The sequence below is a fragment of the Marmota monax genome, unplaced genomic scaffold (genome assembly GCF_021218885.2).
Source record: "Marmota monax isolate L192 unplaced genomic scaffold, Marmota_monax_Labrador192_F-V1.1 WCK01_AAM20220418_F8-fsc00070, whole genome shotgun sequence".
Classification (NCBI taxonomy): domain Eukaryota; kingdom Metazoa; phylum Chordata; class Mammalia; order Rodentia; family Sciuridae; genus Marmota; species Marmota monax.
Window position 1 is genome coordinate 2,705,153 of NW_026692116.1, and position 14,489 is coordinate 2,719,641.

At 35.9% G+C, this 14,489-nt stretch overlaps 1 protein-coding gene across 2 annotated transcripts in view; it reads left to right on the forward strand.

Moving 5' to 3' along the window:
* Window positions 1-2,240: 2,240 nt before the first annotated feature.
* The window catches only part of Btbd8 (BTB domain containing 8), a 92,372-nt gene continuing 80,123 nt past the window's right edge, over window positions 2,241-14,489 (forward strand). Inside the window, exons 1-2 of one of the 2 annotated variants that reach the window (XM_046461689.2) lie at window positions 2,241-2,480; window positions 9,021-9,218. In XM_046461689.2, coding sequence (XP_046317645.1) covers window positions 2,332-2,480; window positions 9,021-9,218 — 347 coding nt within the window. In that variant the 5' untranslated portion in view covers window positions 2,241-2,331. The remainder of the gene's footprint in view (window positions 2,481-9,020; window positions 9,219-14,489) is intronic. The other variant, XM_058585176.1, reaches the window with a different exon arrangement.

Here is a 14,489-nt window from a genome sequence, read left to right on the forward strand (position 1 = left end):
TGTAAAACTAAATCATAATTTATCAATACATATGTGGCAAGATTTTACATTTTGTCTTTCCTACTACCACATGAAATACTCTTGTCCCAATTATAGGTAAACTGAGGCTTAATACACTAGAGTTCAATATATTTAGAATACTAGACCAGCAGTTTATGTCATGCAGCTAATGAACAGTTTACTCTAGATTCTATATTATGATTTGAATGTCTGCCTCTTAACACAAAACATATACATAGGGAAGACTCTAGAAACAGTAAAAAGATTGATAAACTCACTCTAGGGATAAGTGACTATAGCCATGAATTGATTAAAACAGAATTCATACTTTAAGGACCTAAAGGAGTAACTTAGTTATAAATCACTTGGCTATCATGCACAAGGCCCTGGGATTGATCCCCAGCACCACAAGGAAAAAAATATTGGTGTTGGGGGGAGAAGCTTTAAGAAGTATCTCCTAGTAGAATGTGAAGCATCAATGATAGGACTTTAAAAAAAAAAAAAAACCTGGGGCCTCACACATACTAAGCACTACCACTGAGCTATACCCCCAGCTCCTTGTGCCTGCCTGCCCCCCCCCTCTCTTAAGGGGCATTTATTCTTTAATCACTTTACATAGTCAGTTGCCTAAGCTGCCTCAGGTTAAATTACATGTCCAAAAATTTATTCCCAACCAGAGAATAGCCTAGTTTTTACTTCACCAGCTGATAAAGAGGCATCAATAACTCTGATAAAGAGGCACAGTTTTGAAGGGAAAGATCCTGACACTAGACAGCCTGGTTTAATTTAAAGTGTACAACATGATGTTTTGATACCGTGAAATAATCAGTCAAGTCAATTATTATATTATTTCACATAATTAACTTTTAAATAATTTGAATAATGCTACAATGAACATGGGAGGGCAGGTTTCTCTCTGAGGTGCTGATTTCATTTCTTTTCCATATACATCCAGAAGAGAGATTTCTGGATCATATGGTAGTTCTATTTTTAAATTTTTGAGGACTCGCTGTACTGTTTTTCATAATGTCTGCAACAATTTATATTCCCACCAACAGTAAATGTAAGTTGACTAAATTCATCAATCAAAAGGTAAAGATGGTTTTTTATTTTCAAGCTTGTTGTGTGATCGTGGTCAAGTTACCTATCCTCTCTGTTTCCCTCATCTGTACATTGGGGTTCAGGGAAGTACCTATCTAGACAGTTAACGTAAGGACTGAGTTAATACAAAATAAAGCAACAAGAATGTTTTCATTACACAATAAGCATTCAGATTAAAATGTCAGGTTTCTGAGTGAGTATCTGAAAGGGGGCATTTGGAGAAATGACTACCTCTGGGTCAATCTTATGTTACAAAGTCCATATATTTTCTAAGCAATTGTTACTCTCCAGTGTATGCAGAACTTGTCAATAAAGCAGAACTAACAAGCTTTTTTTTTTTTTCCAGCAAGTGATCAAATAAAAAGTACTGAAACCTTCAAGTGAAGCACTGTCTTCAAAATTCTAGAGCTCCTCCACCCACTTCTCTACTCAATGGAAGCCTCTGTCCCTCTCAACTTACTTTTATTCTACCTTCCTGATCATAAAATTTTGGGATTTATACGCAAAATCATGTAATAAAATTTGACCTTTCTCAGCTCAAATCCAAGAACAGTTACATGAATCACTCCTTGGATCAGAAAAGGACGGAATCTTGGAGACCCTGTAAATACCCTTTGTATTGGACTCAGGATTATTTTTGCGGCAGAGTTTAGTAATTTGTTCCTCTACTCCCAATTTTTCTTGCCCAAAGTATTTATTTTTCAGGGCTGAGAAGCAGGTAAGAGAGGGGGTGTGACTCGCTACTGGAACCGTCATATGTATCAGTTTTTCATGGGGAAAAGAAAAAAACGCAGACATGTCAGGACGACACAGCATACAAAGGCTGATCGTACTGGTTTGAATTTAGTTCTAAAAAACGTGTTTATTAAAATGAATGGTTGACACTAACCGCAATGCAAAGACGAGGGACAAACAGGTCCGCCAGGCCCGGTCCTGCAGGACCGCCAGTTAGCTGGCAATACTGGGTAGGCGCCCGCAAGCGGAGGTAAACAGAGCTACTACGCCTGCGCACGCCCAGGGGTCACGTGCAGTCCTGGGCCTGCGAAATCGCCCCGAGGGCGGTCCGACAGCTATAAGAGACCGTAGGCAAACAGAAGAGAGGCGTCAACCTTTTTCCTTAGGGGGCGGATTCGGGTCTAGTGGAGCGTTCTGTCGGAAACGCCCCTTTTTTCCTCCAGGGCGGGGCGAGTGAGGCCCAGTACTGTGTCTGCCGCAGCACCTCAGTAGGTTATGGCCCGCTGTGAGGAGGGCGCCACGGTCCCCGTGGCACTTCTGGGGTCCCCTGGAGTTTGCAGTAAAGGGTTGCAAAGGAAGGGGCTCTGTGAACGGCGCCGGCTGAAGGCGACGGTGTCGGAGCAGCTCAGCCAGGATATGCTCAGGTAGGAGGAGGCGGGAACTCTGGCTGCATCAGTTACTTCAGTGTCCACCTTCGCCCAACTCGTCTCCCACATCCCTCCTTACCTTGTTCCCCTCGACTCTGGCAACTGCGGATGTTCGCCAGTCTCTCCACTCCTCCGACACCCAGATAACCAGTCTCAGCATTTCAGACACCACTGACCACATTCAAAGGAAAAGCAAAATTGTGGTCATATGCAGCACCCGTTTGTGCTAAAATATTCTAACAAGGGGCAGGCTCTATTGTGTTGAAGACAAATCACTAAGGTCGGGGTGGATTCCTGTTAAGAGACATACACTTTTTTTTTTTTTTAATTTAAGAAAGTAGTTGAAATTAGGCATATTTGTATTGTATTGAGGAAAGATAGAACAAATTACTGGAGACTTGGATTTGCCCTTTTCTGTGAGCTCTGCTGGAGCTCTCTTTTAAAAGGTTTACCAGGAATGCTTATATAGAAATACTTCCTGATTGCAACCTGGCTTTCCCTCTCCACCTAGAACACTCTATGGTTCCTACCAACTCCCATCTCCCAGGAGGACCCAAGAAAATGAAGGGTTGTCCCGAAGCTAGGCCTGTGAATATCTTCCTTAATCTGTAAAGAACCCATTTAAAGTCATCTCTCTTTATAAAGAAAATTAATTCAGCTAATCTCCATTACCTTTAAAACATTGTTTCTTGAACTTAAGTGTGCATCAGAATCACCTGAGGGGCTTGTTAAAACAGGTTGACTGGGTCCCAGCCCAAAGTTCTGATTCAGTTGGTCTGGGACCGGGGCCCCAAGGTTTTATAGTTCTGATAAGGACCAGGTGCTGCTCATTCTCTTGGTTGCAGTCCTACTTTGAGGACCACTGAACCAGAGTACACAGAATTACTAATAATAACTAGCAATTGTGCACCATTCTACATTTAAAAAGTGCTTTCTGAAAGAAACTCGTCCACACTAAAGATTTCCTATAGCAAGAATTGGAATTTTATTAAAGAAAAAAAATCCCTTTAATTTTGGCCTATCTACCAGGGATACTACTTTGTATCCACCAGTGGGGGACTGATATAAAAGAGGAAAAAATAAGAATGAAGCTGTTCTCTTCCTAAGGATAACTAAGGATGAGATTCTCCCTCTTTTTAGTGGCTTTATTTGTCTGGCTGTTTTGTGAGCCTTGAAGTGTCATGAATTTAAGAAAGGTAACACATCTAAATTAGATAAAAGAAATGAGGTGCCAGGTATGGTGGTGCACGTTTTTAATCCCAGCCGCTGGGGAGGCTGAGACAGGAGGATTATAGGTTCAAAGCCAGCCTCAACAATTTATGGGGGCCTTAGCAACTTAGTGAAATCCTGTCTCTAAATAAAATATAGAAAGGGCTGGGGATGTGGTTCAGTGATTGGGTGCCACTGAGTTCAATCCCTGATAACCCCCACCCCGAAAAGTGTAGTTGGTGAACAGTTTGTCTTCATCCTAATGGAATTGAGAATAGGACTCTAAACTCCCAAGTTCCAATTATAAGCAAAGAAAAATAGATGTGACAGCATTTTTTTTTAACAACATTGAAAAACTTCATATACTTACCTAACCACCTTACATGCTAAGTTAATCTTCCCCAAGCACAGCAATATCACTGATTTATTCTACAAATATTAATGTAACATCTAGTTCCACTCATATATCTTGTCCTGTACTAGGTCATGAGGAATCAAAGATTAAGACATTGCTCTGGTGTTTGTGCTTACACTTTAGTGAGAGAGAGATGACTAAACAAAAGTGGTGGTGGAAGTAGGTTGAGGAAGGATTTATAGGGTGATAAATTTGAGTGAGCTCTTGGGGATTAAGAATTGAAATAAAGATTGGGAAGAAAGAACTAGAGGATGTTTAAACATGGTGGATGTTTCTTACACAGACAGAGATTTGAAAGAACTTGATTTATTTGTGAAAGCAAGTTATATTAGATTCTAGGTTACCTGAGCCAATGAGATAATGTGGAGAAGTGAAGAAAAACAGGAAATAGTTTCAGCAGTTAAAAAAAAAAAAGATTAGATGCAGAACTGGAAAGTTGCTTGGGATATGACAATAATTGCATAATAAGACCATATAAATTCATAGACCATTGTTTGGGACAGTTTTATAAGAAAAAGCTAGTATGTATTACCATCCTACTACTAACTAGATACTGGGCTTATGTGTAATGTTTTATTTATTTTTCTCATGAATCACAGTGAAGTAAGTCCTGTTATCATTCTCATTTAAAAAATTAAAGACACATTGTATGAACTTTATAGAAAAAGTAATAGAATAAGAACCTTGGAAGTCTGCCTCCAGAATCTTTAAAGTGACTTGCCCAGGATCACATGGGCAGAATATGAGCCATAACATAAACCCAGGCAGTCTGCCTTCTCTACAGTAGCTTTAGAAACTGATCTTCTAGTAACTTTGTTTCATCATATTTGCTTCTCTCCTCACCATTTCTTTTTCTTACTATACCATTGATTTGCTTCAGAATGCTCTTAAATGCCATTGGTTGGTCCCATCAACTGATGGCATCTAAGCAGGGTCCCTTCTGCTGGCATTGTCTTGCTTGACTACCACATTGGCTGAAGGCTAACTTTGGCTCAGTCCTTCATCTATTCAGATGTGATTAGGACATGAGGGCATGTGGTCCATACCAGTTCACATATAATTAATGAGTTTGTCACTTTATTAGAATATGGCAGATGATCAAAATGACAACATAGGAAGGCAAGTAGATACTCTAAGACTTGATAATAGAGTCTCTCTCTGTCTTTCTCCCTCTCTCTCTCTCTCATTTTTTTTTCTTTTTTGTGGTACTGGGATTGAACCTAGGGGCACTCTACCACTGAATTAGATCCCCATTCTTTTTTATTTTTTATTTTTTTTTTATTTTGAGACAGGGTCTTGCTAAGTTACCCATGCTGACCTTGAACTTATGAGGTCTCCTGCCTCAGCCTCCAGAGTCACTGGATAAGAGGCTTTCTTCTACCAGGGAAATGTTTGTAATGTATTCTGGAGGAAGTGGTATTTTAAAAATAGGAATTAAAATATTTAGATTTTGAATTTGAAAAAAGAAATTGGAAACTTACTAGTGAGATTTTATAGTAGTCAAGTGATAAATAACAGGTGACTGATTACATGTTGGGTAACTAGGGAAGGGAAAAATGGAAGATGGCCCCAAATCTTAGGACATTTGAAATGGAGGTGTATAATGAATGCTTGGGAAGCTCTGTATTCAGAGACAATTGGAAATACACCTGGAGTTAAGATAGAACGTGGACTAGCAAATACAGATTAATGGTTGCTGATATCACCAGCACCCAGTTACTCAGACCAAGGGTTAATCCCTTCATTTTGCCTTCTAGATCCAGTTGCTAGCTCCTGCCAACTTTATTAATTCTAACCCCTCTTTCTTTTTTAAAAATATTTTTTAATATTTATTTTTTAGTTGTAGTTTAGTTGTATCTTTAATTTATTTATTCATTTTTATATGGTGCTGAGGATTGAACCCAGTGCCTCACCTGGGCTAGGCAAGCACTCTACTGCTGAGCCATAACCCCAGCCCCTCTAATCCCTCTTTCTCAACCACTGATCCTCCCCTGGCTCCAATTCTTTACGTCATCTTCCTGCTGTTTAATAGTTGTCTCATCTTCATTCTCATTTTCTTCTCTTTCATTACACAACTAACACGTGATTTGGTTGGGGGCTATACTGGGGATTTAGCCCAGTGTACTCTACCACGGAGGTACATACCCAGTGCTTTTTATTTTTTATTTTGAGATAGGGTCTTGCTAAATTGCTGAGATTGGCCATAAATTTGCATTTCCCTCCTGAGTTATTGGGATTATAGGTATGTGCCACCATGCCTGGCTAACAGGTAATATTTTGAAAAATAAACTTGCCTATGTTTCAAACTATTTGGTGACTCCCCTTCAACTGAAGAATATAGTTAAGCTGTTTGTCTCTCTTATTCATCCTTGTCCCTCAGCTTCATCCATCACTTTTAACCTTCTCAGTACTCTATGCAGACCATGTTGTAATTCCATGCTCACACTTAACTTTGTAAGGATTGTGGAGCCCAGGAACTCCCTCCTACTTTCCTTTATTTCTCTATGAGGTCTTAGTCTGTACTTGAAAAAAATTTGTGCTATTGAGTGTATCACACTCTGAATAATTTCAGGACTGGTTTCCCTACTATACTATAAATTCCTTGAGGGCAGGTATTATGGTTTAGTGATAACTGGGATTTTTAGCAGCAGTCTAAAATGTTTTAGTTAGACAATTCTATGATTCAACTATTTGTCCCCTCCAAAATTCAAGTTGAAATTTAACTGCCATTGTAGTAGTATTGAGAGGTGGGACCCTTAAGTGGCAATAAAGGCCATGAGGGTACCATCCTCATAGGTCATGAGGACTTATGTTCTTATAAAAGAATTTTCCCTCCTCTTAATTCTTCCTGCCCTCTTGCCTTCCACCATGTAATAATGAGTCGAGGAAGCCCTTGCCAGGCGTTGGCACCTTGATATTGGACTTGCCAGCCTATAGAACTGTAATCCATTAAATTTTTGGTATTCTGTTATAGCAGTATAAAGTGAACTAAGACAGGTTAATACAGTAGTTAGCAAAGAAATGAGGCGGAAAGAAGCTGGGTCTTGACAATCTTGAGCTTTTGCTTTTGCTTCAGTCTGCCCGCCCTCTAGGCTTTACTGTTACTTAAGTCAGTAACCCCTCTTCATGTTCAAGCCAATCTGAGTCAGAATTTGTTAGTTATAATGGTTACAGGATATACTCACAATAGATACAAATGGTTTTATAAAATAAAAAGCACTATATTTCCACATTAATAATTTTTAAATATTTATTTATTTCTATGTTGTGTTGAGGATCGAACCCAGGGCCTCACACATATCAGGCAGGTGCTCTACCACTGAGCTACAGCCCCAGCTCCCACACTAATAAATTTTAACACAACGTTTTTCTTTCATTTAACAAATACTCAGGAGTATCTCTTACAAACAGGAGATTCCCTAGTGATGGTGGTTTGGCTACCAGCTGCAGTGCTTCCTTATTCACTTGAAGAAGGGAGAAAATGGGTGGGAGAAAGGAACAAATTGAGTGTACAATTTGAGTTTTTTAATTAAAGTTTGAAAGGACAGCACATTTGTATAACTTTAAAATTACTTAGGAAAATAATATGATGAAAATATTGATCAAAATAAGACATATGTCTGCTTATTATTTTCAAGATTTTGAAAGCTTTTGTGCTCTGAAATATTTGTTTTGAAATGTATGAAATATGATATGTCAAAAGCTTTGTAATGTTTTGAACAACTAATTAAAAAAAGAAAAAAAATTGTTTTGTTTAGGGTAAAATAGGATCTTTTAATAAACAGATATTGAACTCTTGCTGTATACTGAAGATATACAGTTTTTATCCTTGGGGAGTTCATTGTCTAATAGGGAGAACACACATAAAAATAATGATGCAATGGCAGAAGTGCTGTAATAAAGGTATGTACTGAATGTAATGGGATTAGAGGAAGAAGCCATTTGCTTGCTCTTGAGGGAGGATGAATGTCATTGGCAACTTTCCAAGATGGATATCTTTAACCATTATTTGTATAGTCTATAGTGTACTAGTGTGATTGCCAATTATATCTTGCAATACAGAAGTCTTCTGAGAATACATACCTTGACAATTATATTGCTATAGTGATATCAAGTATTGTTTCATATTTAGAGTGTAAGTATAATGGTTACTGCAAAAAGACAAAAGATTAAAAAGTTTCAATTTTTTATTTCTGTTCTTCCATTACTTTCTGTATGAATGAAATCAATAGGCTTTATCATAATTATGTCTCTATACTAGTAAAGGGATTTGAATGGGTTTACCCCTGAGTTCATAATTTTAAAAATAGATTACAGCATGACTAATTCTATTTGGGTGGATGGAAAAGGGCCTAAATGTCACATTCTTGACATCCAAGCTTGCATGTCAGACTTGGTAATTAACAATCAGAACAAAGTGTACCAGTTTCTAACCTGAATTGTCTATTGTTATGTTTGATTTGTTGGTGTTATTGGCCATTGACTTTTTTTTGCTTCAATTTTGGTAAGATTTTTAAAAAGTTTATTCTTCTTAATAGTCAGCAACCATATTAACTTTGTGTTCTGTGTTTCAAAAAAAAATCTAAAGGAGGTACATTACATATGAAAGACAACTTAAGTATAAAATAAATTTTATTATTAGAAGGAATTAATTAAAATACATTTTGGAAAAAATGGTCTTATTCTTTTAGTGAAATTGCCTTTGTTTTTACTATAAATTCTTAGAACATTAGATTCTAAGCCAATATTAAGTAGTGTTCTTTGGAATGAAGTTAGAACAAACCTATTTTTACTATTAACTTATTTTGTTTCCTGTACATTTTAAAATTATGTTATTTTTAAATCTGCTTTATAAAAATTCTATATTTCTTAGCATCACTAATTAAACTATGATTCTATTTTATTCCTTATAGGCTTTTAAGGGAAGAAATCCATACAGATGTTACTTTCTCTACAGATTATACTTTGTTCAAAGCACACAAAGCAGTCCTTTTAGTAAGGGTTCCTGACTTCTATTTCCATATTATTGGACAGACATCAGACAGTATAACAAATCATGAGCCTATTCCTTTGGAGAATGTTGAAGCTTTAGAATTTAGAACATTTTTACAGTAAGTGCTCTTTTTTCCTATTACATTTAATTCTAATAAATAATTGGTATTTTTAAGCATGTATAGTGTGTGTATGTTTTCATTTCATTTATTTTCATCTCTTTAATAACCTGGAAAGGAAAATCTATTAATTTGAATTATAAATTACCATAGTAATTAGTATTAGTAGAATCTATTAATATCATAGGCTAATTATTAGTAGAAGCTCAGTACAGATTTAAGACTGATCCTGGCCTGCAGTTGTTGCTCATTGGTAGAGTGTGTGCTTAGCATGTACAAAGGCCTAGGTTTGATCTCTAACACATACACATGCGCGCGCGCACACACACACACTCACACATATATATATATATACATACATATATATATATATATATGCACACACACACATACACACAAAAGACTGATCTTAGGAGAGAAGAAATGAATGGTGTGCTCTCTGATAATTTGAATGAATTATTCTATGCTAGGGTGACACCATTGACATTTTGGTTTAGATACTTTTTTTTTGTTGTGGGGGCAGTGCTGTGCATTTTATGATGTTAGTTGTGCCGTCTTCAGACTTTGCTATATGTCCTCTGGGAGTTAGGTGTGTGTGGCTATTGAGAACCATTGGCACATACTGATTTATTAAATAGGGGCGGGGGTCGTGGCTCAGTAATAGAACACTCGCCTAGCATGTGTGAGACGCTGGGTTCAATCCTCAGCACCACATAAGAATAAATAAAAATAAAGCTATCATGTCCAACTACAGCTAAAAAAATATAAATTTTTTTAAAATAAAACTTTAAATAAATAGTTTATAAAATATATTAGATCATAACTGTTTTTATTCTCATGGCTTATGTCTTAGTTCATTTGAACTGCTAAAAAAGGAAGTACCTTAGTTCTAGTAACTTATAAACAACAGAAATTAATCACTACAGTTCTGTATTTTGGGAAGTTCTAGATAAAGGTTCCAACAGATTTTGTGTTTGATGAAGGCTACTTCCATATAGATGGCACGTCCTTTATGCCTTCACATGGCAGTTGTTATGGACAAACTCCCTCAGGTCTCTTAAAAGGGCATTAATACCATTCATAGGTTGGAGCCCTCAAGGCCTAATAATCATTCAACTGTCCCACCTTTTAATACCACCACATTGAATTAAGTTTCAACGTAGAATTTGGAGAACATAAGCATTAAGACCATAGCAGCTTTATGTGGTCAAAATTTTTGAAAATAGATCATCAGTTAAACTTTATAGTATTTGGGAGATTCGTGTGTTTGATGAACTTAGAAAATTCTCATCAACTAAATAATGAGAGAAACTAATTTAACTTAATCCCATTCTGTACTTCATTTCTTTTTATTATTGAATAATATTCAGTTGTATATCACATTTTATTTATCCATTTATCAGTTGATGGTCATTTAATTTTTTTTTTGGCTATTATGAATAATGCTGCCATGAACCTTTATGTACAAGATTTTGTGTGAATTTATGTTTTCATTACTTGTGGGTAAATATGTAGGAGTGAAATTTGGTAGGTCATATGGTAAGTCTATATTTAATCCATTGAGGAATTCCCAGACTTTTCTAAAATGGCTATACCATTTTACATTCCCATTGTCAGTAGATGAGAGTGAATTTCTCCATATTCTCAGCAACATTTATACCTCTGTCTTTTATTATAGTTATCCTAGTAGATATGAACTAGTATCACATTGTGGTTTCCATTTGTGTTTCCCTAATGTTAAGCATATTTTATATACTTATTTGCCATTTTAATATCTTTTTTTGGGACTGTTAAAGTTCTTTGCCATTTTTTAAATTGTGTTATTTGTCATCATTTTACTGAATATTCCTCATATTCTAGAATATTAGACTCTTACCAGATATATGATTTGCAAATATTTTCTTTCATTTTGTAGGTTGTCTTTTCACTTTCTTGATGGTGCCATTTGTGACATGAAAGTTTAATTTTTTTTTTTTTTTTGTATTGGGCATTGAATTCAAGGACATTCTACCACTGAGCTTCACTTTCAGCCATTTTTATTTTTATTTTTAAATTTTGAGACAGGGTCTTACTAAATTGCTGAGGCTGCCCTTGAACTTGCAATCCTCTTGCCCGAACCTCTGGAGTAGCTGGGACTACAGGACTTGCCACTGTGCCTACTACAAAGATTTACTTATATTTTCTTCTAAGGATTTTATGGTTTTATACTTTTGGCTCTTACATGGTCTAAGATCCATTTTGAGTTAATTTTTTTGTGTGATGTAAGGAATTATGTCCTACTTTATCCAAAGTTGTTTCAGCACCATTTTTTGAAGTAACTCTTTTACCACTGGAACATTTATACACCCTTGTTGAAAACCAGTTGTACATTGCTCTGGATTGAATTCTCTTCCTCTAAAATTTTATGTTGAAGTTCTAACCCTAATATGATGATAGTTGAAGATAAGGTTCTAACCCTTATATGATGATAGTTGAAGATAAGGCCTTTGGTAATTAGATTTAGGTAATTTCATGAAGGTGGGGTCCTCATAAGATTAGTGACCTCATAAGAAGAGAGACCAGAGAGCTTGTGCTCTCCTTCTGTCACCACTCTCTGAAGACACAGTGAAATGGTGATGTCTGGAAGCCACAAAGAGGGTCTTTACCAGAACCCAACTATACTGGCACTCAGATCTTAGACTTCTGGACATCAAAACTATGTGAAATAAATTTCGATTATTTAAGCCACATAATTTATGGTATTTTGTCATGGTAACCTGAGCTGACTGATACACTCATAAATATAAGGGTTAATTTCAAATCTATTCCATTGGTATGTATATCTGTCATTATGCCAGTATCAATGGTCAGTTTTTGCTTTTCTGAGAAATAAAGGTGGATTATTGTGTCTTTATGTCCTGCATCATATTTTCTGATATGCCTTTTGCTTGTAATCAGAATCACATTGACTTTAGTGTAGAAAATTGTCTTTGGATCATTAAATTTTAACTATATGTGTGTGATTTGGCCTATTCTTCATTATATGTTCTGCCAGTTGGTAGAGTCATCTTTTTTTTTTTTAATATTTATTTTTCAGTTTTAGATGAACACAATATCTTTATTTTTATTTTGTTATGTGGTGCTTAGGATCAAACCCAGTGCCTCATACATGCTAGGTGAGCGCGCTACCACTTGAGCCACATCCCCAGCCCGTGTTTTTTTTTTTTTTTTTGAGTTATATGAAGCTCCTATAAGCAAAATGGAAAATTTGGAAATTGCCTACCTTTGATTTTTCTTGTTTTTTAGAACAGCATGATATACTATAATTTAAACAGATATTTTAAGTGTTATTTAGAAAATTATTATTTTCCAGTGTAGACCACAGGCCTTTCATTGAGAGTTCTAAATATCAATTTTAAAACATATACCTTTGGGGGTGCTGAGGATATAGCTCAGTGCTTGCCTCCCATGTACAAGGTGCTGGGTTTAATCCCCAGCACCATAAATAAATAAATAAATAAATAAATAAATAATTTTTTCCCCCTAGTAGATGGTACAGTGGAGTTCTTATGAAAACAGGCTTTGTAGTCAATCCAGGTCTACCGTTTCTAAGTGTATAAACTTGTACTAATCACTTACCATTAGTTTTCTCATCTAAAAATGGCCATAATAATAATATCTACCTCATAGAGTTATTGTGAGGTTTAAGTGAAATAATTGTAAAGCACTTAGCACAGTAACCTGATATTTAATAAGCACTGAACAATTTTTTTTTCTTTTTTGGTAGTACTGGGGATTGAATACAGGGGCACTTTACCACTGAGCTTTATCTCTAGTTCTTTTTATTTTGAGAATGAGATCTTGCTAATTTGCCTAAGTTGGCCTTGAACTTGCAATTCACCTGCCTCAGCCTCCCAAGTCACTGGAATTACAGGTGTGTGCCACCTTACATTGCACACTGTACAAATTTTAATAAATTTGTTCATATTAGTAGCACTTTGAAATTATGCTTTTCTGCAGCTATTAAGTGCATGTTTAAAAGAAGATCCTGAGCCAGGAGCAGTGGTACATTTCTGTAATCCCAGCTACTTTAGCACCCTGAGGCAAGAGGATCACAAAATCAAGGCCAGCCTCAGCAATTTAGCAAGATTCTGTCTCACAATAAAAAATAAAAGGGCTGGGGATGTAGTTCAGAGGTAGAGTACCCCTGCGGTTAAATCTTAGTACTGTAAAAAATCAAATTAGTCAGTCAGTGAAGATCCTGGAAATAGCTTAAATTTTTCTACATTAGAGAGAAATCAGTGTTATTCTTTATTACATTAAAAGTGATGGGGGAAAAGATTAAATTAGAGGTAGAACAAGAGAGTGAAGTCAGTCTTAGATTTGGCATCAAAATAAGTATCTGCCTCCTTCTAGCTGTGCATTATCTTGTTTGATTTCTTTCAGCCTCAGTTTTCTCATTTAAAACAAGGAAGTTGGAGTAGCTGGCCTTGTACTTCATAGCATTTCACAGTGCTATATTTTAAGCAGTTAATTGTATTCTATTTTATATTAGGTTAGTCATGTATGTCTGTGGTTATGTAAGCTCTTTGAGAATAGATTGTCTCATTGATGTGCACATCCAAATGATACCTAGTATCTTATACATAGAAAGTGCTTGTGATGTGCTCTCTGTTAGCAGATTGTGTTGAAATTTGACTACATTAAAATAGTGCATAAGGAGAGTATTACAATGGAAAATAGATATTAAATTTCTTTTAGTTAAAGCTGATAAAATAGATTTTTTAATTTTTGCTATATGAAATTCAGTTCTTTGTAAGTTTCTTTAGTTCATATCCTTTCTCTTGAATCAATAAAGATTTTTTTTATGTTGCTACTTATTCTACAATAATTCCTTTCGTGTATACTTGAATTAGAGTATGAAATATAGTTTTTGAAAAGTTGTTTTATATGCAGTGACTTCAGATAGGCTCAAATGTCAGTGGAAAATAGTGCTTGCTTTATGACTTCATGATTAAAATTCAAGTGAAGATCATAAAACTCTTTGATTTCCCCAGAAGACTTACCATTGTTATTATGTCTGTATGTATGAGAGGGAAAGATGAGGGAGGACTTTGAATTTTCAGTTTAACATTAATAACTGGGAGATGCTATAATAAAGTATCAGATAAACACATAAAACAACACAGGACAGCTTTCTTAGGTGGTGGCTATTTTCTCTTTTCATTCCTTTTATTACTCAGGCTGGAAATGGGTAGAATATATGTCTTCCTTGTATTAACTATAACTTGT